Source organism: Anguilla anguilla, chromosome 9 (genome assembly GCF_013347855.1).
Source record: "Anguilla anguilla isolate fAngAng1 chromosome 9, fAngAng1.pri, whole genome shotgun sequence".
NCBI lineage: Eukaryota > Metazoa > Chordata > Actinopteri > Anguilliformes > Anguillidae > Anguilla > Anguilla anguilla.
Window position 1 is genome coordinate 26,828,891 of NC_049209.1, and position 26,202 is coordinate 26,855,092.

General features: G+C 44.5%; 1 protein-coding gene across 8 annotated transcripts; it reads right to left on the reverse strand.

The window, feature by feature from the left end:
* Nucleotides 1–6,119: 6,119 nt before the first annotated feature.
* Nucleotides 6,120–19,796, reverse strand: hic1 (hypermethylated in cancer 1). 8 transcript variants are annotated; one of them, XM_035431590.1, is made up of 2 exons: nucleotides 19,577–19,796; nucleotides 6,120–8,974 (listed from the first exon to the last, which is right to left on the reverse strand). In XM_035431590.1, exons 1-2 carry the CDS (start codon nucleotides 19,585–19,587, stop codon nucleotides 6,727–6,729), a joined length of 2,259 nt encoding a protein of 752 aa, XP_035287481.1. In that variant the 5' UTR covers nucleotides 19,588–19,796; the 3' UTR covers nucleotides 6,120–6,726. The 8 variants fall into 8 exon arrangements, with proteins under 8 accessions (XP_035287481.1, XP_035287482.1, XP_035287486.1 ...); XM_035431591.1 differs by having other exon boundaries at nucleotides 6,120–8,957; nucleotides 19,577–19,795; XM_035431595.1 differs by lacking the exon at nucleotides 19,577–19,796 and adding an exon at nucleotides 19,191–19,286 and having other exon boundaries at nucleotides 6,120–8,957.
* Nucleotides 19,797–26,202: the final 6,406 nt, after the last annotated feature.

The window sequence follows — 26,202 nt, forward strand, 5'->3', positions numbered from 1 at the left end:
CAGGATCTCATTTCTGCAGCGAGCGAGGTTCAGGCGGAGGAGCGGCTGCGCTCCGTCTCGGGCGTCCCCAGCCCGCCTGGACCTCGCGCAGGCGCGCAGGGGGGATAATTTGGGCCGGATGGTCTGGAACCAGCGCCGCGCGCCGCAGAGCAGTGCATTCTGGTACCCATCGCCGAGGGCGACGGATCCAGAACAGGCCGCTCGGTCGCTGCCATTGTTGTCGGCACACCAAAGCTTGGCCCAACGCAGACACGGTCTCTCTCTCGAAATGTCAGAACGAGAGAAAGGGTAATTGCACTTTTTTTTTCTTTCTTTTTTTTTGAAAAAAGGCAATTTAGTCTGGCAGAGAGCTTCTGGCAGGGCTCCCTCGCCATGTGTGCTGGCTGGTACACTGCGGATGGGGCCGAGTTGCGCAATTTCTGCATACATGTATTTATTTTACTGGCGTGATTCTCTGTGTATTTTCCTTTGTCCATAATCTCCTGACATTATCACTCACTTCCTGGTTCTCAGGGGTTTGCCTTTCGTTGCGTTTTTTTTTTGCTCTTGTTTTCGATCCTCTTTCTCATGTCTTCTGCAAAGTACAACAACAAAACGACCCTTTTTTTCCCCCTTTTCTATTTACTTGACCCATCTCAACATGGAAGTATTTTGACGCGTTTGATTGGGGCGTTAAGAAAAAGAAAGCAGTTGCTGGCATAAACATTTGGACAACTGTCTTCTTCAGCGTGAAGACCAGCTGGAAGTGCCTGCTTCGCAGGGAGGAGCGGGAGGGTGGGGGAGAGGAGAGGTTCGAATGGGCGGGGGCGGAATGGGGGGGTGGGGCGGCTCACGAAGAGAGCAGAAAGCGGGCGAGTGGTCTAAGCAGGGGAGTCGCGAAGGGAACACGGTCGTGGTTTGAACCCTTTCAGGAAAAGTGCGCAGGTTTTTATGAATAAACCCAAAACAGCTGGATGTAATAAAGTACGAAATCCCACTCTCCTTCCTATTTCACACTGCTGGACTCTGGGGAAACTCAAAGACAGCCCCACACACACACACATGCACACGCACACACACACTCACGTACGCAACATACACACTCGAAACACACACAGGTGCAATCAGGCTCAGAGTGGACCCTAACACACATCACACACCCCCACGCTTGGGGCCCATGGGCAGGCACAGCTGCCCCCACGACCCCCACCTCCCATTAGCAAGTGCCAGAAAGCACCAGGGAGCTGTTTGCAATGAGTGATTTGTGGGTCCAGCTTTTGATTCGGTCTGTGCCACAGTTGAAAATTCCCAATACACAGGCTGACCCTTAAACAGTTTTCAGTAAATACTTTTTCCATCTAGCTATTCATTTATTTTTTAAATAATCCCTGCAAAAATGGAAAAATAAAAAAGCAAACAAAACAAAAACAAAAAAGGCAGTATTGACACTTTTTAAACCTTAAAGCCCTTTTTTTTGGTATTTTCAGAATGACGAGGCAAGTTCGCATTTCATGCTAAAAATCCCGCCTTGGCGATCGTGTTCCTCCTCTGTTTTTAACGTCTTAGGGAGGGGAGAATGGGTGTTTTAATAAGGCAAAGTCCCAGAGGAGCTTGTGTTCAGAGCCATTTTCAGATGGTGCCTTACACAGTGTGATCCAAATGGGAGAATAAGACCTCCTAAAACCAAAAATGTTTGCGCCTTTATACTATCAGGGACTCACTGATGTCAATCTTCTCGTTTGTTCTGCTGTTGGAGCGCTAAATCTTCTGATTGGTTCAGACAGGTCAATGACTGACAGCTCACTGCAGCTCCACCCATTGGCTAGTTGATGAGACCTCACTCTCCTGTCACTAGGATCTACTTTAATAAGGCAAAGTGGACGGGTTGTGTTCTGTTTGTCAGTGTGATCCCAATGTGTCCCTGTACCTCCTGTTCCACACTGTTCACCGGTATAGCAGCACTTTGGAACACGGTCAGGCTTTGGACGGTGGCGTGAACGCGTTCCCTTCTGGTCATTCTCTCGCATAGACCCTCAGACAGCGCTACGTCCTCAATGTCAGCCTTCAGCTTCGGTAGTAACTCCTTTTTATTTAGCATGGTACATCACCCATGCAAATCACTAAATCTTCACTGCATTGCAGTTGACGTATATTCTAATTTCCTGTCATTTTTGGCATGCCTGATATGTGTTACTAGTTTTTGCACTTCAACTCCTCATGTGCAATCAGTTTCATATTATTATTATTTTTTTTTTTTAGATTGAAGGAACTGAAGAGCAGTTCTTTACTGTTACACCATCGGTCATTGACTTTAATACATATCCATAGGATTGTTTTGCACTTGCTTTGGTTATTGCTGCGGTTATTCATGCAGATGTTGATGTGCAAATTTATGGGTCTGCCTTGTTGGCTGTACAAACTCATCCTTCCACAGTCTGTTTGTGCTCAGGCTGTTTCTGGCGGTCTGACAGTGGCGTTCTGGCTAGGCTAGGCTAGGCTAGGCTAGGCTGGGCCAGCGCACACACACCAGGGGTTAAACAGCCAAGATGAAGCGGTCTGACAGCTTTTTCCCGACTGGACGTGAAAAAAGAAAGTGTGCAGAAAGATGAGCAGCGAGCTTTTTTTTCTCAATGGACAGCAGCCTGGCTCATTGAGAGGATGGACTGCACTTCCACCTTCAGACAATAGCCCCGAGTTTCCCCTGCACTCTCTATCTCCCTCTCTCCTTCCCTCCCTCCCTCCCTCCCTGTCTCCATATCTCTCTTTCTCTGGCTTTGAGCAGAAACACACAGCACATCCTGTCCTGGGTTACTGCTGAGCCAGAAGTCCCAACCCAACCCCCCCCCCTTCAGCCTCTCTCTCACATACACACACACACACACACACACATGCGCTCATATACACACGCACACAGACACACACACACACGCTTATATACACACGCACACAGACACACACACACGCTCATATACACACGCACACAGACACACACACCAGCAGACTTCCCTGACCTCTGGCCTTGTACCAAACAGTCTCAGAGCCCCTAACAACCTACACAGAATAACCCAGAACTCTCTGTCTCTCTTTCCTCCCCCTCTATCTCTCTCTCTCTCTCTCTCTCTCTGGCTTTCCCTCCCTCTCGCTCACCCTGTCTTTCCTCTTAGGACTTATGGCAGCGGTGGAAACATTTTCCCTTTGTTTTTTCTTGTGTTTTGTCTGACAGGAAAGCAAATGGCAGAGAGGGGGAGAGAAAAAGACAGTCAGTTGAATCGAGCGAGCGAGATAGAGATGGTCAGTGAGAGCATGCGTGTGAATTGAGGGAGAAAGAGGGCAAGCAAACGAATGACAGGGAGGAAGGGAATGTGCTCTCTGATGACCAACGTTCAGTATTAAAAACATTCACTCTCTATCCCCTCCTTGTTTACCAAGGAAAAATATTTTACCAGAAGTACATTTAGCTTTGTTTTGTTAGATCAACTGAATACCTCATCACTGATTAACTCTGAAGTTAATCAGTGTGTAACAGGTTTCTTGCATCAATTTGATTGAATTTCGATTTCACTTCTTTTTTTCTTTTCTTTTTTCCACATGTGGTATTGTTGCCCGTGCACAGCAATGCTCTTACGGGTTTTTTTTTTTTTTTTTAAATCTCGGCTCGCATTAAATTTTTTTTTCTTTGTTGCACGTTGATCTCGCCAGCTCCATTTGCTGTTCAGCTGTGCGTTTGGAGCGCGTGGGGACGCCGCGCCTGCTGCCACCTCACGCGCCGGTTGGGCGCGGGGTCTTGCGTGCCTGCGTGCTCCTGCCCTCGCCCGGCATCGCCCCTGCCTTCGGAGTCCGTCCAGAGTTCAGCGCGACCCCGCCCACACAACAGCGCACATCTGTCTCATTTAAATGCCTGTCAGATCCGCAGCGCCACACTGGGGTTTGGCTTTGGCTTAATCACCTCAAGGCGCATATTTGAGGCGGCCCATCTTTTGGCTTCTCAGAGCTCGTTATGACTGGAGTGATCTGCGTTTTGACCGACGGCGTCGATGCAAAACTAAAACGTAAAAATTAAATGTGCGCTATGGCCTCTGTTCTGAATGCGGTCTGTGAAATATTGAACGTGCTCCTGAGATCGTTATCAAATCGCTGAAATAAATTAGACTGACTTTGCCTTATTAAAATTTGAACTGTGACAACAGCAAGACCTCTGGGCTTTAAACAAAAGTGTCACAGGAAGTAAGGTGATAACTGCATATTAACATAAATGCACATCGTTGAAATCATTGGCATCATTTCAGAAAAAGAAAAAAAAATCATTTAAACACAATCATAACTATAATAACAAGAAAAAATTATCCACAGGTTGTACACAGAATGACTGTTAATATCCCTGCCCCACCCATGCCCCCCCCCACCCCCCCTCACAAAAAAAAGTCAAAATAAGTGCCCCGAACACACACGTCAGCCTAGACCTTTAATTAGGCACGGTCACTTCCGTGCTGAGACGAGCGTGATACACTGAAATGCTACAGGAAAGAAGGCTCTTTTTAACCCTAAAGGCATTGTTCTAAAAGGGAAGGCACTTTAGACACGTTAGAACGGCCCCTACCTCCTCCACAGGTCCGCCCACGTGCCCTTGTGTAGTGTCCCGGTCTGGGACGCGGGGGGCGATGGGGATGCGCTCGTTTCACAGCGACCGCGCTCGCCGCGTTCGGCTCGGGACACCGCGACGCAGCCGCCCCACGGTCCGCAGAATTCCGATCCGTCTCCGGCATCGTCTGCTGCTCAGCAGCTTGTTTCAGTTGGGCTTTCGAGACGGCAGACGTTGCGGGTGAAAACATTCCTCTGAGACTTTTTTTTTTTTCTCCTCCCCCCTCCCCTCGACTGTTATTTGAAATGTTTGTGTTCCTTGCACAGCCGTTAATCACGTATGTATTATTGCCTGCCTGCCTGCCTGTGAGGAGACTAATGGGGCATGTTTTGGGATTGCTCACGGTGTTAGCAGAAGGTGTGAATGTGTTAAATGCACACTGAAAACGAAATGGATTGCGCTCATTAATGACTCTGGAGAAGCTGTCTGAAGGGGGGGTGGTTGTAATTAGGGGATGTGGGGTTATGTGTGAATAAAGGGTAAATATTTAAAGAGTGTCTTACCCAACGCCATTTAGGCCTGAACGTGTGCTGTGCAGGCCCCCAGCTGCATGGCGGGGTAACAGGAGGCAGCAGCTGGATGGCAGCGGAACAGGGGGAGCGTGTGGGGGATGAGGGGACTGCGTGTGGACGGCGGGGGGAGCGTGTGGGGGATGAGGGGAGTGCGTGTGTGTGGACGGCGGGGGGAGCGTGTGGGGGATGAGGGGAGTGCGTGTGTGTGGACGGCGGGGGGAGCGTGTGGGGGATGAGGGGAGTGGGTGCGTGTGGACGGCGGGGGCAGCGGCAGTAGTGTCGACGGTTTGGGGGGGGGGGGGGGGGTCGGACGGCAGCGCGACCCGTCCGGGAGGATCTGGGATTTCACAGATTTCACACTACTGGAGCAGCTGGAGGGGTCCGGCGGCCCCGCCCGGCTGCAGGCCACGGGGACGGGGGCGGCCCAGCGGGGAGCCGTCACATGAGCAGATTTTCATAAACAACAGAACCCAGCCTTTTAATTCGGGGGGATGGGGGAGGGTGCCGCATGTCCACGACGGCAAGACAGCGCTTATCCTCCCGTGTTTGGGCTAGTGGTCACATGACCATTCTCTGCCACACCTGCTCCCGGTGTAGCCCAGACCGAACCGGTTTCGCCGGGTCAATACGGCGCTATTTGCATATAGGACTGAGCACTGAACACCAGGTAAGCCGGTTGGTTTTTGGTTTCGGGTGCAAGGGTTTTCCAGGCGATCGTGCTGTGATTTATAGTCCTGCCGAACACATTCTTCAGCGTGATTCAAGAAAACAAGGGCTGGGGGGAGACAGCGTTAGAGCAGTTAGTGAGCTCATACACAGAAGAGTGGGGCAGTCCTGGTGGGTGGGGATAGGAGGAAGTGTGGTAGTCTGAACAACAACAGAATGCAAAAAAACAAAGTCTTCTGAGCACTGTAAGTTCCCAAAGGTTTGGCTTTTCCTACTGTCCAAGTTCCTCCTCGGGCCTGGACAGAAGCCCTGAATCATGTCTCTATGTGCTTTGCGTTTGGTTCCTCTTTCTTTATTGCTCTAAATTTACAATTATTAAGTACACAGTTATAGGATACGACTGCAACATGTTTCACAATGTCTTTATTCCGCCGTGTTCTTTGGCTTTTGAATATGAAAGTTTAAAAAAATGGAAAAAAAGGCAGAAAACATGCTTGTTCACCTTTTTTGGCTCGACAGCTTAACAGTTCTTTGTAGAAACGACTTTAAAAAAATATGATACTGCTTTGGTTTGTGTTTCCACGCAAGTTTGTCCTTTTCTTTTCAGAATGATTTTTTTAAGTGCACACACTGCAGAATTTGAAAAGGCACTTTTTACAGGTCCGTAAATGTCTGCTCGCCTGTTTCTTTCCCGCTTCTCTGAAGTGAAGCAAGCGTGCGTCTGGGCCCCTCCCTGTGAGGCTCAGGCACACGTGGGGTCAGGGGTAAGCAGACTTCTAAGTGCTTCCAATTTTAAGGCACACAAAGCTTTGCCTTTGGCTGCCTTTGTGTGTTATGGCTTAACAACCAAGAGGGCACAGTCACAGGGGGATGGGTGGCGGGGGGTGGGTGTGGGTAGCGCTGGCTCCGGTCCGGGGTCCCTCACCCCCTCTAGCTGGGGGAGTAGCGGTCGATGGCTCTGGGCTCTGAGGAGAGCTGCTGGGAGGGGGGAGGGGGTCCCAGCGGCTGCCGGAGGGCATCCATCTTGTCGTGGATGATCCCCAGGTGCTCGGCGGCCAGCTTGGACAGCGGGTACAGGCTCTCCATGGCCTTGGCGTCCGCCAGGAGGTGCTGGGAGGCCTGGGCCAGGAGGGCGGAGGCCTTCTCGTGCTTGAGCCCCAGGTGCTCGGCGTACTTGCCCAGCGGGTAGATGCTGTCGGCGAAGTCCATCTTGAGCTTGCCGTCGGCCACGCCGCCCCCGCTGTGCATCTTCATGTGGCTGATGAGGTTGCGCTGCTGCGCGAACTTGCCGCCGCACACCTGGCACTCGTAGGGCTTCTCGCCCGAGTGGATGCGCATGTGCTCGGTCAGGCGGTACTGGCGGGTGAAGCGCATGCCGCAGGCGTCGCAGGCGAAGGGCTTGAGGCCCAGGTGGCTGCGCATGTGGCGGGTCATGGTGCCGCGCTGGGTGAACTTCTTGCCGCAGATGCTGCAGGGGTACGGCCGCGTCAGCCAGTGGCTCTTCTCGTGCTGCCGCAGGGTCGCCGGGTCCTTGTACGACTTGTCGCAGGACGAGCAGCGGTACGGGCGGATGACCTCACCAGACCCCGCCCCCGCCCCCAGGCCCAGGGGGGCCGACAGGCTGTTGGCAGGCGGGTTGACGTTGGTGGCGTTGCTCCCACTGCCGGCGCCGCCGTGGCCGTTGCTGCTGCCCAGCTCGCCGGCCGGGTGGCCGTAGAGCTCCTCCTCGGTGTGGGTCTCCACGTGCGCGTTGAGCTGCTCGGAGCTGGGGAAGCCCTTGTCGCAGGGGATGCACACGTACAGGTTGTCCCCGAAGCTCTCGGGCTCGTACGGCATGTGGAAGATGGGCGAGGGGCGCCCCTCGCTGCTGCCCGTCTCCTCGCTGGCCGAGCCGCTCTTCTCGTCCTCCCCCTCGCACCCGTACCCTCCAGGCCGCCCGGCCCCGCCCAGCTTGTGCTCCTCGCCATTTTTGTGATGGTTGTGATGCCGGTGGTTGGTCTCTTTCCCCCGGTCTCCTCCGGCCCCTTCCTCCTCGTCCTCCTCTTCCTCGTCGTCCTCCTCCTCGTCCTCGGGGGGATAGGGCAAGGGCTCAGGCTTGACCCAGCGGTACACCTTTCCCCCCTCGCTGCCCTGCTCTCCTGCCCCCTCGCCCCCGGTTTCGGAGCCCGCGCTGGGCGGGCAGGGGTAGGGGTCCGGGCCTCGGGAGTCGGAGCGGTGGAGGTGGGGGAGGCGGGGCGCCAGGTGGGGGTGGGAGGAGAGGGAGCCCTTGTACTCCTCTGCCTCCGCTTCCCCGGAGAAGGCCGAGTCGTTGCTTTGGGTCAGAGGCCCCCCGTTGGTTCCGGGAGGGGCGGGGCTGTGGCGTCCCTCGTCGTGGTGCAGGAGCGCGTGGGACAGGGCGGGGTGGGAGAGCGTCGGCTGCGACTGGGAGTCGGGGCTCTTCTTGGTTAGGTCGAGACCGTAGAGCGGGGAGCAGTCCCTCTCCGGGGCGCTCGACCTCAGGCTGGACTGGGGCAGCAAGGGGAGGGCCGGCGGGGGCGCAGGGTAGATTTGGGGACCCTGAGAGGACGGGGGCGCGTACATCTCCCCGACGTGAGTGACCAGAGGGTGGGGTGGCAGCTCCTCCGACTGGGGGGGTCTGTTCAGAACTCCCCCGGGGAAACAGGACTGGATGACGGGGGCAGACACGCGGTACCGGCCCCCTCCTCCAACCCCGATCTTGGCGTAGGGCGCGAAGCCATGCATGGGCCGCAGGTGGTGGTACTTCCCGTTCCTCTTCAGCTTCTTCCTGCACAGCGCCACCAGGTCCAGCAGCTGCAGGTAGCTGGCCGCCGCCAGGACCGCGCCCAGGTTGGGCTCCGCGCCCGAGCCCTGGTCGCCCTCGTTGAGCCGGCCCGTGTAGATGTAGTCCAGGATGACCCGGAACACGCCCGGGCTCACCATCTCGTGGTCCAGGTTGATGAGGTTGTCGTGGACCACCAGGGACTTCAGGTACAGGCTGCTGGCGGCCAGGATGTTCTTGTGAGCGCGGAAGAGGGCGTTCTGCACCACGATGATGACATCACACAGGAAGCCTTTGGTGCGCTGTGAGTTCAACTGGAGGAGGAGGTGCCTAGCGTGACTCGGGACTTCCATGGCATCCAACATTGTCTTCAGAGTGCCACCTACAACAGGTAAATAACTGTAAATGCAATGTCACAGGTGTTACAACTCACATATGTGTCACTACTCAGTTATTTGCTGTACTTTAAAAGATTTTAAAATGAATTCATATTTTTTACATTTGTTCATAATGACAGACATTCAAGTGAAACATGTATTTGAGATGGAAAATCAATCTGTGCTGTATGGACACTGCTCATTTCCTTGGTGAATGCACCAGGAGGCTTGCATGCACTCGTGGATAACGGGTAAACCCAGATAATAATACATTTTTGTAATAATACATTTCAGCAATAATACAGTTTCATGCCCCCCCCCCCCCCCCGCCCCAAAGTTTGAAGTTTGAAAGTAATACAACTGACTATGTGCTAGTAAACAGCCTGAGGGGTTACGAGCTACACTGAATGCAGGGCTTATCAGACTTGCTCTATGAAAGCGAATCATTGCCTTATTTGAGTAGCGCTGGGGCTCTGTCATCGGGGATAAAGAGCAAGCTTCCGCATCCTGCTTTCCTCCTACTGTGTTCCACAAAGCGAAAAAAGGAGAAGGCGACGGGGTTTGGGGCGGGAAGACACAAATATAAATGTGTTTTCATGTTACTGGGCTCTGGCATTCCTGGGGCGGTGTGTGGTGTGTTAAACAAAGCAAGTGCGACAGGTTTGTGAGTCTGAGAACCTGCAGGTACAAACCAGTAACGAGGGGGGGAGGGGAGCCTTCATAAAAAGTGACTTTTTCCATTCAGACGTAAAAGGAATAAATGTGAACACCTCCGGTATATCACAGCAAAAAATGATATGTGGGGGGGGGGGGGGGGTACTTGCTGAGTAAAGCGTGCTTGGAGAGTAAATATGCAAAAGAGTAGTTTTTAAAATATCAGAAAAAAAACAATTCCGATACTTTTTTGTCTGCAATATTAGTGTTTCGGTGCTTTGAGTTAGCAGTTTCGTGTGCTAGATTTAACAGGAACTGTTAGCCCTACAGTGGTGTCAGTCGATGAGCCGTTAATTCCCTTCTGCTCAGTTAACAGTTACCCATACTCTGGTCCTCTGCACCCCAAAAGCCACATCCGCATTCACCTCTTAAGGAGGTGAATAATTATTCTGTATAATTATGTGCACATTCCAGGAAACCTGTCATTGGTCCCCGACATCAGTTTGTCCTATTTCTTCCTTTAATGGTCCATCTTTAAGGGGGATTTCATTAAAGTCTTTTTCTTGAAAGCTGCAGCTTTTTTTTTTTTTTTTTTTCTTTTGCTGACCATCCCACAATACTTGGTCTCACTCTGCGAGATCACAAAGCAGGCGCCTGCCCCAAATGAAACGTGTTCATCGTCCGTTATGGGTACAGAGGTGTTCTTTGCCTTTTTTGGACTGTGCTGGTTCGGCAGTGATGAAAAGTTTGAGTTGTGATTTAGGAGAATACATATCATGAACGGCTCTCACGCGCTGGCTGTTTAATAGACTCAAAATCCTTTGTTTTATATTGAGCTCAGACTCATCTAACACTTTTACTTAAACAAATATCCAGACACCGACTGCCCATCGTCTGAACTCGGGAAGACTTGCTTTAGTTCGCACGCCGTTTAATGCGCAACATCAAACGGTTACTGTAAAAGGCGGGTGCGCAAATTGAATTGACAAAAATCTCACTTGGATTAATTCCCTTGCGATTCCGTTCGTGTAGTATTAACCTCTGACTGGACACGCCGCTGCGCCCGGTGTATTTCTGCAAGTTTCCACGTGCGACGCACAATAGTGTGCGTCGGTATGTTCTCTGATGATTTTACAAGTATATGTGTTCTAAATAATGTTAACAACCATGCCCTAAAGCAGAAGTGTCCTAACCTATCGGAAAAGTGCCGGTGTGGGTGCAGGATTTTGTTTTAGTCCGGCACTAAGACACCAGACTCCACTTATCAAGCTCTTCACTGAAGACCATGATTAGTGTGTTAGTTTAATAAGGTGTCGTAGTGTAATACCTGCACCCACACCGGCCCTTTTCAAATAAGATTGGACACCATTGCTCTAAAGTGATTACTTAGATCTGCAGCAGATTTTCCCCCTAAATTGGAAGTTAGGACGACAAGCTTTGTGGAGCATTCCGAGCATGGATGACAGGACAACACGTCACTCCACAGAGAAAATATCCCGGGGGGTCGGAACACAGACAGTGTGTTGCAAGCATGGACAACATCCGCCACTGTTGAACATCCGTTCCTTGTGCCACAAACCCATGCGAGCAATAGGCTACTGTTCCCAAACAAGGATGAAAATTAGGCACTGTGATATACCTGGATACAGTTTTTTTTAACGGACACGTGTCACTCTGTGCTGTGGGGTCTCAGTAAACCCCACAAGACGAGATGTCAGAAGCAAAAGATGACACGACCCTGTTTATGAAAACTGCATCCTCGGGGACAATCAGAACTATTAACTATTTTCCTCACAATGCTTCTGCTGCGCTGACAGTAGGCCTATACCTGCATCCCACAAACTCAGTGCTCTTTGTAGATCCAACCACTTTCATCCCTATGTCGAATTAGATCTTTAATATAAATAGTTGACGTTATTTGCAACGTATGTATTCGGGATTTCATAATCTTTTCACGGTAAGTACGTTTATGTTAAGGTAGGCTAATTGAAAGCTCAACTCAAATAAAGGAAATAAATATTGTCCCCCACCATTAACATCGCTACTGAAATTTGTTGAATGCCTTTAAATTGACCGTGTAATGCTCTAAATGATTTTTCATAATGTTTTCTTCACGCAGTCTTTGTGGTTTTATAAACATAAATGCATTCGCACTGTGAAAAATTACGACATTCCGCGGACAAGTATCTTTACCTTGGCTGCGAATCTGAGAGCGAAATGAAAGCTGCGCAGCCTTTCAAAACGACTACAGCGCTTCCTCATCCCCATCTCCACAGACTCTCGGTCTCTAGTGCGCCGCCTTTACCATAGGTTACATCCTGTAACGTTCTGCCGGCGAGGAGGGGACGCACGATCGACCCGGATCTGCGCGTGCAAGTATCAAACTCCGTTTGATGTCGAGTAAATTAACCCTACTTTGACAAATTAAAGCGGAGACAAATACCCGATTTTTCACATTTTTACTACCTGCGCACGTAAACACTGGAAAACTAGCCCCAATGTGCAACCTGTATGGTAATCTGTTTTCCTTTACAGCTAGTGTATTCCGGTTCTGAAACAATGGATGCGCGTGACTGCCATTCCCATAGTTCATTTATAGGTAACTTTTACGCATTTACTTTTTCTAATTCTTCGACATATTAGATTCAGACAATGATCACCACATTTCTTTACTCATATGATGTCGATGTCTTTTAAAGTTGCACTGAGAAATAAACTTTAAATGTTTTGTTATAAATCGTTAACCTTAATGGGTGTGTCTTGTTAAAAGTCCCTTGGCAGGTGCTTTGAAAGCCCGGAGCATCAAACTGAAAGGAAATCTGCAAAAATATACGTTATACATTAAGCCGATTGTGTGATATTTAGGTGAACTCTTCACCCTTCTCATAATTAGTCATTTTCCATCGTGATTTTAAAGTTAAATTGCGAACGTTTCGCTGTGAAATGACAGCACAGTGGAGCGCTCTCTCTCTCCCTCTCTCTCTCTCTCTCCGTTGCAAACACTCACTATACGAATAGGCCTACATGTATTGCTTTCATTGTATATGCAAGCGTAAAAAGTGACGGAAGTGTTAACATGAGTAAATCACATCTTAAATCCTTTGTTTGAATTTTATGAGTAAACACTAATATCCTCTCCAGACGTCGTCGCATACTGTAGGCGGCCGGATGAATCCGGTATGTTGCATTTAATAAACAATTTGTTTTTAAATTTTATTTTCTAGGGGAGTTGTCTTATCCAATGAGTTACTGTTTGTGTCCCTGCTAAAATTAGGCCGTATAATCATATATGTATGCTATCCTCATTTTATGTATAAAGAGTTAGAGCTCCCCTTAATCGCACATATAATTAAAAATGCATGGGCTTCGTTGGATGGATTTTCCATTGATTTAGTGTTATGAATAGGCTACATGTGGATAGGCACTATGATATTTTAGGCCTCTTAGTCTCCGACATATGTATCATACGTTAATAAACAAGTTTACGCAGCATACTGAGTTGCTTACTACTTTTAGATAGGACTGTACATGCAAAGTTTTTTTCGAATTGTATACACCAATTCCTAATTGTCATTGATTAGCAAACTGTTCCGCGCAGAACACGAACCACAGTTTAGATTGTGCTACTTATATACGAGGGCGTCTAAAAAATTTCACTGAATTTTTAGTGAAAATAATGACCTTTCATGCTCTGCTTTTCAAAGAGACGGCCTGTGCGAGTGACGTGACAGATAAGCGCTTGGGAGTTCAGAATGAGAATAAAATGCAAATAGAGGGCAATGCTTTTCGTAACACGTACATGGAAAACATAAATAACAATAGGATATGTTTATTCAGTAATAGGCTAAGTAAAATATTGAGCCAAAAGCATCTGTAATTAGGCAGTGTCGTTTAAATGGAAATACCGAAAATTACCCCTATAAACAAACTGGCTTCTTTGAGCCGTCGGTTGTGCACCAAGGCCTCACCAGGGGAGTAATTAAATAAAGCAAAAGCCTGTTCGTTCTTATCTTGAAATAAACTATTTAAGACTGACTACTTTTTCCACAAGCCTGTCGCGAATATTGTCTTATTTTGAAGAACGAAAACATTTGTTGTGTATACCTAGCAAAGAACATTACTCGAGCCTACATTTGGTGACATAATGAGAGGTTATGGCTCTTAATTTTTTCAGTATGTTTGATATTACGTGTTTAACACATTTGATTATGCTGGATATATGGAAGTGGTTCGTTTGAGAATAGGTGAGTGATAGTGACGGTTGATACGGTTTGACTTTCATAATTCCGCCTATTTTGACTGTGCTGTCAGACTGCTCGTTTGCGGGTGAGGCAGGGTTTAGACTTAGGAGACCTACTAATAAAATACATCCTTCACACTTCCTTTAACTTCTCATATTAATCATTTCCTTTTTCGGAGTTTTTGGATGAGATTAGCCTACACGACACCATGCTTAGTGTTTGCTAAAGAATTGATGAACACCTTTTGCTTTGCGTTTGCTATTTATTGTATGTGTTCTAAGGCAATATAGGTCAACACGGTAGGCCTATGGCAGAAAATATTTATTTCCGCATAATATAACCATATTATGCATTCAAATGCAGTGGCCTTCTAAAGGGGTGCCTGGACACAATATTTCCTGTTTATAAACAGCCAGAATCTCACGTGGAATTTTCTGAAACAAATATTTGTTTTCGGCATACTTTGCTTGAAAAATATTGCCATTCGATAAATAACAATCGATTCATCATGTACCAGCCATGACACCTGCTGAGAACAAACATCTGGTGCTCTGTCCATCACTGCCAAATTATATTACTGTAATATTTTTCATATGCTGCCACAGCAAGGCTCGGTAAATAAAATGCACAAGTTCATCTAAATGAGATTCATAATTATATAGTTTTACAAATGTGGCTTGTTTTTTTTTTTTTTGTTTTGTTTTGTTTTGTTTTGTTTTGTTTTTTTGTTTGTTTTTTTTTTTTGTTTTTGGTTTGTTTTTTTCATTTAAGGGCGTAGCCTAGTGACCGTGGAAAGAAACGAGAAACATGTTTGCAGTTTCTCAGGTCCACTGCGTAAGCGCTTTTAAAGTACATCGGCAGGTTTCTTATTTTCAATATATTTTTAATTGTTTTATTTTATTCATTTATTTTGTTGTTGTTTTTAATGAATGGGACAAAGAAAATAGCGGTTGATCATTTAACCTGTTTAATACACATTTTATCTACTTGCGTTCCCATCCCCTCTCTCTCTCTATATATATATATATATATATATATATATATATACGCATACATACATCGTGCAGAGTTCTCATTAAGCGCGGGACAAGCAATCGCCCTTCTCTACCCGGTGTGTTTGTTTTAGACGCGGCTGAAGTTAAATCGGGGAGCACGCCCCCCTCTCTCTCCTCTTAACTTTTTTTTTTCTCTCTCTCTCTCTCTCTCTCTCTCTTACTGTTTTCTTCAATCGCCACTGTAGTAAGAAATTGGTTTAAATTATACCTGTCTTCCTGTCAGCTGCACCTCGTTCGTTCAGAATTCAATGTAGTAAGAAAGATTAGTTTGCTTGGTTTGTTGTGTCTCTTTTCCGTACAGTCCATTACTTTACGAACTCCTGAGAGGGCGCTATCCATCTTGCAGTCGTCCCCTCCGGCTTGATCGCACAATAATTGAAGGCGAAGCAAATACCGTCACTCATTTCCCGTTATCTCACCAAAAATGAATATAGCCTACACAGTGCACACAGTACAACTTCCTCAGCGAACCTCCCCTCGGCTGTTGTAATTCTGTTCGTCTGTGTCTGCAGACCCTTGGATTTTCATTCATAACTCCTGCCAAGAACAGAACAGAAATCCCCGCAAAATGACCTGAAGATGGTTCATTTGACTGAGGATACCACTATTTTAATACACGTGAACATAATAATAATAATAATAATAATAATAATAATAATAATAATAATAACAATAATATTTTATAAATAATAATTAATAACTGGCCAAAGGTCACTTTTATTAAACAGATACTGAAGAGAGTCGCCATGCTTTGATAATCTACACTATCCGCTACTATTTGACTTAAGTACCTTTAGGCTACACATTTTATTTTTTAATGTGTTTAAAGTGTCTATCAGAGCATAGGCCGTTTAATAAAGATCCGTTATCCGTTATACGAAAAAAATGGTCTTCGGGCACTTTTCCTGTAGGCCCAAAAGAGGTGCGAGGAATCTGTCTTGTCGCGTCTTTTGTCGCGTCTTTTCTTGTATACGACTCATTCATTATACCAACAGACATTGATATTTAAACTGTAGGCTCTAATAATCTGATTGCTGGTCTGCTTTCTCTTAACATTAGGAAAGGCATACTGGGTCTGTGCTATCGCGCGTGCATTCCACAAGACTTCATTTTCACTCCCTGTTTATCCGACTTCCAGATAGTTCATGAACATGTTTTATTTGGGGGTTTTATTCCATAGTTCTTTCTGCATATTTAGACAATACATTTAATTTTAAACAAGATGTATATGTAATATTGCTTTAATTAATTAAGTATATCGTTATTTACAGCGTCTACAGATGCGTTTTTAATTCTTAATGTTCTTAATCATTTTGTCCTTCAGAGCAAATTAAGACCTCCGATAATTTAGAATTGCTCAGATTACTAAAATGTTTGTTAGCGCATCACCTTCTCATGTGTCCACTTATATGGCCATGTCCACACCACAACTCCGAAGATGTAAGGACAGTTTTTTTCCCACCCAGACTTAATCATTACAAACTGCAAAGATGACAACATCGGTTTAAATCGAACCCTGAAGTGTTTAGCAGTCGAGAGAAGCCCGCTCATAAATATTTAAATGTTAAAAAGACATCCCTTACCGCTGTTGCTACGAAAAAAGTAGGAAAGGCATTCTTTGTTACTGCGTTCGGAATTGCATCAATCCAGAGGCTAACAGATACACAATTTTAAACACCCCGAAACAGTGCTACAGGGTTTCAGCTTGTAACACTTCTCAAGAGAGCACGCGGATAGGAACCTGCCACTTACCTCATTTAAGCCATTAGTCCAGCTGTCACTTTAAAACGACAAACAATTTACGTGGTCGAAAAGCTGAATGTTCTAAATACGTACGCGTTTGTAGCCTTTTTCTTTATAATACGATTTTTTAAAAGTAGTGATGGTAAATTGGTTTAAAATAAAAAATTAAAATCAAACTACACCAGTAGTAAAAAGAAATATCTGGAAAAAAACAACTCTGATTGCGCATACTCTTCTGTTGCTCTGAAACACAAGTCCTCCCGTAACTTCTGATCATAACGCTACCACGATATATTAAAATAAAAGCTTAAATGTATATTAACACTTTACCTGGATGCCCGAACTCTTCTGCCATCCGCTCTAAGTCTCCCTTAATGATCATCTCAACACTCTATTGGAGTCATTTCTGACGTCTCAACTTTGAACTGCCAGCCTCCAAAAACCATGCCAGTTTTCCAAGCACCGCTGCCAACTCTTTATTATTAATTGCTATGGATCTCTCTCTCTCTCTCTCTCTCCCTCTCTCTCTCTCTCGTTCTCGCTCTCTCTCTCTCTCTCTCTCTCTCTCTGCATCCACCTCTCTGAATCTTCCTCTCTCTCTTCCTCTCCCCCTCCTATAAAATACGTGCTTAGTCCAGCATCAGTTTCCTCCGATTTTGTATTTTAGTAATTTCCTCGTCTATTTTTGTACCGAAGCAATAATACGCGCGGAGATGATAATGGGGCTTCTATGCGCCGTAAGTGTTTTAGCGCCCCGTGTGATGTCAGTCTATAATAAAACTAAAAGGTAAAACCGAGGGCAGGAACTTCGAGTGACCCCAACTTGAACTGTGCAACACATCGAGGCTTGGTCTTAAAGAGACAGGTCCCTTATTGTATATCACACAGCCGTCTCCCAGCGCCGAGCGAGTGGATTTAATTTCAGAGACTCGGGGACTTGCTTAAAAAATGCATCCCAGGCACCCCAAAGAGGACGAAGAAAATATTCGGCAGAACAGAGAAATTTGAAAGTGGCTGGTTTGCTGTTGTGTTTTCAACCTTGTCATCCCCTAAATTAAATGTCCAAATTACCAAGCCTTTTTCAGAATTTGGATATAGCTGCTGCTGTTAATGTGGTTAATTTTGTACTATTCTGTCAGGTTTCCTCTTTGGCCCCTTTTCTCAGTGACTAGCTAGTTGTAGTTCATTGTCTAATGTAAGATCTGTTTAAAACGTTGCTCAGTAATGTAAATTCATTTTCATCGCCATGAGTTTCTGTCTGTGAAGCAATGGCATATAGTCCTTATCGTTGCTTTTTCACAATGTATACCCTAAAAATGCAGACTTGAAAAGAAAATGCAGTAGTCTTCCTCCGTATCTACATCTACATCAGTTGGATAACAGAGAGCCAGGTCCTGCGTCCCGAGTTAGACATGGGCGGAGAAAGCCCCAGAGTTTGGAAAACAAGCTGATGTGTCTGAAGTCTGATGTATATGGTCGTGCACTCTCTCACCTTGTCTCTGAGCGATTTGCGTGATTTGACACCTGTTGCAGTGCTTAGGCAATAACACTTCCAGAGGTAGGCTAGTAGTGTCCTTTAGTTCGAATCCGGAGTGAGACAATGTCACTCTATTCTTTAAGTTGCGTTACCTGCACTGTTCCAGTAAATATCCAGCATTATATAAACGGGTTAAATGGTTTATGTAATTTAATTTTTTTCCCTAAATAAAAAGAAAATCGCACAATTATGCGCGCATATATATATATACAGATAGATAGATAGATAGATAGATATAATAGCCAATTCATTTTGCAATACGTAGCGCCTCAAGAGAGAAAATGCTGAACATGTAAATTCGCATTGAGAAAATCTCCGGAAGAAACAGTAGGGCACATAGGCCCATGATATGATAATATTCATTTTCTCAGCATGATTCCTATATTCTGACTTACAATTTTAGAGTCACTGGATAACGGAGAGTAATTAGGCCTAGTTGTTTTGTTTTTGTTTACACTCCCCATTTTAATATTATTTTTTATTATACTTAAAGCCAATTTCTAAAAAAAAATGTTGAATAACTTATGAAACACCTGTTTCGCCTGAGAGTGATATTATTTAATTTTGTTCTTATATTTAGACTATTTCAGGAACATTCAAAGATCGCAGATAACGACAATACCTTCATTCATTTGAATTTAAATGTATTAATTTGGCAGGTGTAGGCTACAGTTACTGGCTACTGTCATGTGAAAATATGAAGAACCGTGAACTGTGCGTTAGCACTCGGTAATGGATAATATTATTGATCTCTGGTTGCCTAAATATCTGACTTTATAATGTCGGGAAAAACGGTCTCAACGATGTGATCTGTTACTGCTTGCTTTCATTTGGATAACCGAATATGTTCTTTCATTCGAGTATAATAATTTCCGTATAGCATACAAACAGTGACTATTCGGTAAGTTAGTTTCTTAGGCTAAATCTTAATGAGTCTTTTTATGATTAAAACACCCGAACACAAACTGTATCACTGGCATCCAAATAGCCCGGACAAACAACACTTACTGATTTGGAATGTAAACCAAAGACTGTCCCCTCACCACTCGCGGTTCGGCTTGTAAAGTTTTGGACTTCACATTTTTTTCTTTAATTCACCAGAGGAAAGATGATATTAAAGTTAAAGGTTCAAACGGAAATTTAACGGGAAAAGTACCCCAGATGTTGTCCTCGCGATGTATGAGAATTTTGTTCTGGCACCAAAAAGGGGCAGAAGAACAGTTCCCTTGACACTAAAGGGTCCTCTAGACACAAGCCAGCTGTCAAACCCGGACGCCCACACAAATAAACAAATAAATAAATCTCAGCGCTTGTTCACTAGCTGCCGTTCAAAGCAAAAAATTCGCACTGGAAACAATCACGAAAGCAAACTATTTCAAATGTCACCAACCCACCTCGAATTCATGTCTGGTGCCTTGACTGGATTTGGCTGTTGTTCCTCCGGATTCCCCCCATCTAGACTTTCCTGTTCTGCCAAACCCAGGTTGTCAGTTTTTCGTGGTCTTTTCTGTTCCCCCTTTCCAAACTCCCTTTCTCTCACTCCCTCACATACATATTTTCATTCCTCACGTGCAATTTTATGTTAGACTGTAGATACCTCTTCGCAGTTCTTGTTGAAAGAAGCGTAGGGGCTGAATTCGTGGGCGTGAGCACAGCGACACCCAGCGGTTAGGAAAGTAAGTGCGTGGGGAGCGACCTCGGCTGTATTGTTTAGTACATGGAAAATATTCAGTTTGGGCAGATTATATTCGGGAAAACATGTCAGTAACCTGGAAAACGAAGCTAAAGGCCAGTCATCGTACCACCCGGTAGCATTCTCATGCCAGAGTGCCAGAGCTTAGCAGGACTGTACAATTAGCACATGCATGGATAGAAGACCTCACAGGAAAAATGCCGGAGCAAGAATATCATTTAATTAACCCAGTAGGGGGCACTCTCTAATCTTTGGCCAACCTACAACTGGCATCCCAATGATGGGGATACTGAGAAGGCGGTTCAGCAGTATTTCGGATTCAACATTTTAATACCTCAGCATGCCTTGTGGATTCCTAAGCACTCTGAAAAGTAGTAGTGTTAATCATTGCATGATTGGCCAGATTAATCATCCTTTGGTTTAATTGGTCTGATTTATGAGCGATGAGCAATGCAGTCTGACATGCTTGTCCACATAGTGTGGTGGACTAGCTGTTCCCCTCCACTCACTCTAAATCTTTCTGAGATACTGGTTGCTATAGAAATGCATGTAATTATCACAAATTAAAATAAAACAATTATGTTTATATTCTTGATTTATTTAGTGTGGACACCTCAAGAAACATTTTTTTCTGGTCTTTTGTTCTTTTAATCAGTGGGCAGAGGGCTGTCCTAGTTGTGATGTTGTTATAATTCAAATAAAGTTTATTCAAAATATTTAGTTTTCATAATTTAGAGAAATAATCCAGGTACTTAAATATGGTTACTTAATGTCATTCAGCAACGATTCATTACATGAGTAGATCAGAATTCCCTATAATCACTATTTCAACACAATAACCCAATCAGGCATAAAAGCAGTTTGTTTTTCTAGCATACAGTGAGGAAGTAAAGTAAACATCCATGAATTGTCAAAAAAAGTATTTTAACAATACAAACCAGTATCAGCCTCATATGCTGCATGCAAACAAATTCAAGATGTTTAGCGCGGATTCATTCATGCTATGCACATTAAAACCACAGATAAACATTTACATAAACAAAACTTGAAGTAGTCTTGTTGTATGGAGGTCAAAACATGGAGGGGAAATCATCTGTTAACAGGGTACAAGAGAGAAGATCAGAGGATGCATGGCCTCCACAATAATACCAATGTATTTTTGAGTGCAAGCATTCCACAAGAAAAATTGGATAACCCCAAATTATGTGCATTTTTCTATAAGTATGTAATCAATCCTGGGCAATCCCTTCTGCTAAACAGCTTAGGCAAATTCCCAGTACGTGCTGTGAACACATAGCAGAAATATTAAAGGAAAACACCAGCCTAAAACACTTCCACATTGATAGAATTGGCAAACTGGTGATGTTAAACGCAACCCATCCTATTTTCCTATTTTGTTTAGGATTTTGGTTTTTCGCAGATAAACCTCAAGTTCTGTAGACAATGTGACGTCACATGGTGCTGCTAAGGCAGCAGTCGGATGAATTCTGAAGTGTACAGAAACGTCCTATCTGCGATCCAATCAAATTCCTCGTAAATCATTGGACGGCGCTTCACTTTGCAGCAGGGGCATATATAATGACCCCAAACACACTTCTGACACACCCAAGGAGGGTTTCAGGGCCAAAATGTGTAAAAAAATGTGGAGTGGCCAAGTCAGTCATCTGACCTAAATCCAATTGACCACGATCCCCCAAAACAAACAGGAATTGAAAATGGCTGCTGTATGGACCAGGCAGGGCATCACCAGGGAAGATACCTCGCATTTGGTGATGTCTATGGGTCACAGACTTCAGGTAGTCATTAAATACAAATGATTTGCAACCAAGTACTAAATATGATGTCTTTATTAAAGATTATGTGAATTATTTTTGGTCCCCTGAAATGGTGGGACTATGCATAAAAAGGCCCATAAATCCTACATGGATCACTGGATATGGATATAAATACTTAAATGAAACCTGACTGGCGGCACTTTAACCTTACATGCATTGTTTAATTTCAAATCCAAAGTGCTAGAGTACAGAGCAAAAACAAAATAAACTGTGTCACAGTCCAAATGCTTACAGACTGCAGTGTGTACTATTATATATAGTACTGAGCAATGCAATCATTCAATCAGTTAAAACAAATGAAAATCGGTTCTTTGAATGTGGTGTTCATGCAATGGCCACACACAATTACATTTGGCTTCAACGCATAGCACCTAGATTTAATATTTTGTTAACTTCACATCCTGTGTAGTATATGTATAGGTCTGAAATGGTCTCTCTCTTGAATTCAAAAGGGTTTCTTGCCATCTACCAAGTGATTGTAATGTAATGCATCATATAAAATAAGTACATACGACCTAACCTATTCCCAAAGTACACACAGTAAATATGCAATTACAGAATATTTTAATTTAGTGTAAGACTCTGCAATTTGGTGGGAAAAGGTTACGAGACTAAACTGTAAATAATCAGTATGCTTTTTTTTAACATAAGGGAAGTCAATTCACACAACGAAGATATATGTCTGAGGCCCACAGAGGGGCAGTCCCTCTGAGCATTTATATCATTCATATCATATCACTCATGTTTACATTAAGCGTTGCCAAATCATCACTAGTTGCACTCTACTGATTTCCAAATAAGGTTAGGAAGGTTAGTTTTATTACCTTTGAGCAAGCTTGGAGTCCAAGCTCCCTCCTCCTACAGTAGGCTGCTGTATTTGTTATTAATTCAAATTATTTCAAACTATGGATATAATTGAGCCGTTTCATTTGTTTGAACAATATTTATATTTTTATTTTTGTGAAAATACACATGTATCTGTTAGATAATTCATCCACTTTTTTAATCCCAACATTAATATTCCATCAAAATAATATTGAAACACTGAATTTGCACATAAGATATTAACTATAACCTCGGATAATAATAAGATTGTTCACAATGGCCATGTAAAAATATCACTTTTTGGTGACATCCACTGTTTGTCTAAGCAAAGAAGAGATACACCTGGGGGTCCCAGACTTTCTTAGCCCAGGACCCACTTAATGAGCCAGCATTTTCTATGACACACTAAAAATGATTTTGCAAAGAGTGTATATTTTGCATAGTGCTAAAAGGCCCTGAAGTTGAAAAACACTCAACTGCACTCAAATGTAATGGGAGCGTAGGTACGGAAGTCGCTAAAGAGAGTTTGATTGCTATCGCACTGCTTTGGCATTTTAATGGTTTATTCATATAGTTTTGATTTGAGTTGATGGAATTCGATATCTCTTTGTTTTTAATTGTCCATTTCAACATTGTCTACTTTTGTCATTTCTAGCATTTGCTTTAATCCTTTTTTTTACTGAATGGGAACTTTACATTATTTAAGGATACCATGGCAAATGAAGTGTTTCTGTGTTTTTGGCTTGTTTTTTCCTTCATTTTCCTTTGTGGCACCCTTTTGTTGCTGTTGCTGTTCTTTTAACAGTAAAATGTGCTTTGTTCTTGCTGCTTGTGTATGTATGTAGTGCCCAGATCCACCAGTCTAACAGTCTTGCCAGGCTGCCTCTGTGGTGGTGTCAGTATCTGTCCTTTCCACAAACAAGGTAATTTGGCTGTGGTCAGACAGTGAGCTTAGTCACTTGAGCATGAATGCTCTCAAACAGATTGGATCAGGGTCTGCGACCGCAAGATCAGCCACACTCTGTAGTCACAGAGAGGTGAATCGCTGTTCCACCATCTTAAAAAGTCCACTACGGCAGCCTACAGGGCTCAGCCTTGACAAAAGCTGTGGCAAATTTTTTTTTACTTTTGTTTGCCATTTTTGTTTATTTGACGGTCAGAGCTGTTTGGGAGTGAATGCTAAGGGGTTATTTCAAAATACATGTTTATTTCATTGTGGGTGGATATAATTAGTCTGTGTGCCTTTCCAAGCATTACGATTCCCACAGATTCGCATATTTCCCTGGGTTTGGATACGGTACCTCTCAGTGCATTTTAATGTGCACATTTAGAGTGTGCGTAATCCACAGAGTAAGATGATTACGTGGAATATACAGCAAAAAATGTCATTTTTGTCATTTTTTAGGCAGTTTTTTGTTTTATTTGTTGGGTCTGCTATTTTTTTTTTTTACAGAATTTGCATCCCTTTCAATGATGTAGTTTATAAAGTGATATGGTTCTTGGAGCCATAAAATGAATATAGTTATTAGTACATAGGGGCTCCGCTGGTGTAAAAAACAGATTTATCCCTGACACTCCAAGACCTTCCTGCCGTGGATTATTATCTTTGTCTTGAGAAAGTACTCTTCTGCGCTCTTCAGGCTGGACCATCTTTTTTGTAGAACCTTTGGATCATTGGTGCCAGGGTGAACTATAACATGGCTTTGTGTGCCGAAGTATTGTATGTGGAAGGCTCCTCGTGGTTTAGAAGCAGACATGACAAGGGTTTGACTGAAGAGCAGCTAGTCATTTAAGACAATAACCTCTATAGAATTGACTTTCTGTCACATGGGCTTTTTTTGAACTTTTGTTGCAGTGCCAGTGAGTGTGGCAGAACGGGCTGTGTGAGGGGACAGTCTTTAGCCTGAAGCTCTAGGACCATCCGGTTGGGGAGGCGCTCCTTATTTTCACACCCCAACTGAGTGCCAATTCTGCATTGATGTTATCAATAAACACTTCACACTAAAATGTCCACTATACATAAAAAGCTTTTTGACCACAAAGTGGAATGAAAAATGCACAATTTAGTCATTTTATTTTTTGTGGATTTTTGAAAGGTTGGCAGTGTGTAATGGGGTGTACAGAGAGGACATTTTCTGTATCTGTGTCTGCCTCCGTCTAAATAACAAAATGATCTCCATCGCTATCTGGGTAGAAACCAAAAGTGGGTATGGCTTCACCTGGAAATTGCATAACAACAAAAAATGACAGTTTTCTTGTCTAATGTACATTGGCATTGCAGTTGTTATGCTTCAAAGCACAATTTTGTCATTAATCAGACAGTAAAGCAACATAAAATTACATTTCTTTTCAAAGCTGTACAAACAACATTAACCTTGTTGTTCTAAATTATTATCCATTATATTCAACCACATTTTAGAGTAGTCTGACTGAGCAACATTAGTGAGAACTCACATCAGGCACAGCAGGTGTTGTTGAAGCAGACAGCTCTGTCCAATTTCTAACCTCAATGATTTAATCTTCTGGGTACATTGCTAACAGAAAGAAACATATTTGTCTGTTGCTAGATACTAGGCCACTGTTGGATAGCAAGCTAAGCAAGAAAATGTTCCCTCCCACAAATTATCTTGGTGCTGGATTTAGATGATTCAAAACAATAGAATAGATAACTGAAAGTGGACAGCAAAGGACTACTGAGTTGCTTTAGAGTCGTTAAGGCCTGCTGTTTTATTTTTGGTAGCAATTAAATATCAAAAACGTATCAGTGTAACTAAGCTGGCAGATTCGGGAATGGTTACTTGGATTACTCTGTGTAATCAGTCTCTCGTTTTTAATTTAAATATTTTCACAAGTTAATAACTAAAAATCAAAAAAACCATAAGAATATGATTTCTTTCCATGTCTACCATCCAAGAGATGCAGCATAGTAATAACCTGCCTGTAGTAAATGACACAGCATCAGTGAGCTGACATTAAAAGGTCAGCAACAGTCAGGTGAAGCAAGCTTCTCACAGCCCAACTTCTTCTTTCATTGTTAACTGCATCTGTCAATGTGACAAGAAATACATTTGAATACACTTTTTCTTTGGAACTAGCTTTTTAATGGAGCCAACACACATGCAGTGGTTTTGGGTGACATGAGGGCCTGCTCTTTTGGGTTATGTAGAATCGCTCGTAGCAGGTTCTTTTGCCCGAGCGGCCCTTGTACAGTCTGTGCTGTGTGTGAGTGTCCTTACTCACAGTGAAGTGGCGAAACGGCTGCTTTCTCATTTCCACCAGCTCCACTTCCTGTGGGGCGACTGTGGCTCATTTCTCTGAGCGGCATTAATCAGGGAGGTCGGTGCGGACTGAGGTCATGCTGCGCTCGTGCCCTGGCTGTCCTGGTGGGCCCAAGGCTTCCTGCTCCGCCCTCTGCGCGCCTGCCAGCTCATTCAGCATTCCGGTCACAGCCAGCCCCGCCGTGCAGTTCTGCGGTCGGACGAGCCGATTGGTCGGTTTTGTGCTTGTCATGGCTCAGTCTGTTAAGGCACTGTTCAGAGGGTGTGAATGGGTGCCCACTGTCTTGTAGCTGCACTGCTGGTTTAGAAGAGTCCAAAAGGACTCTTTCACCTGGCTTGTTTTTGAGAATAGTCAGAGAGGCAAGGCAGCAGGTTCTTTGCCCTGGTTT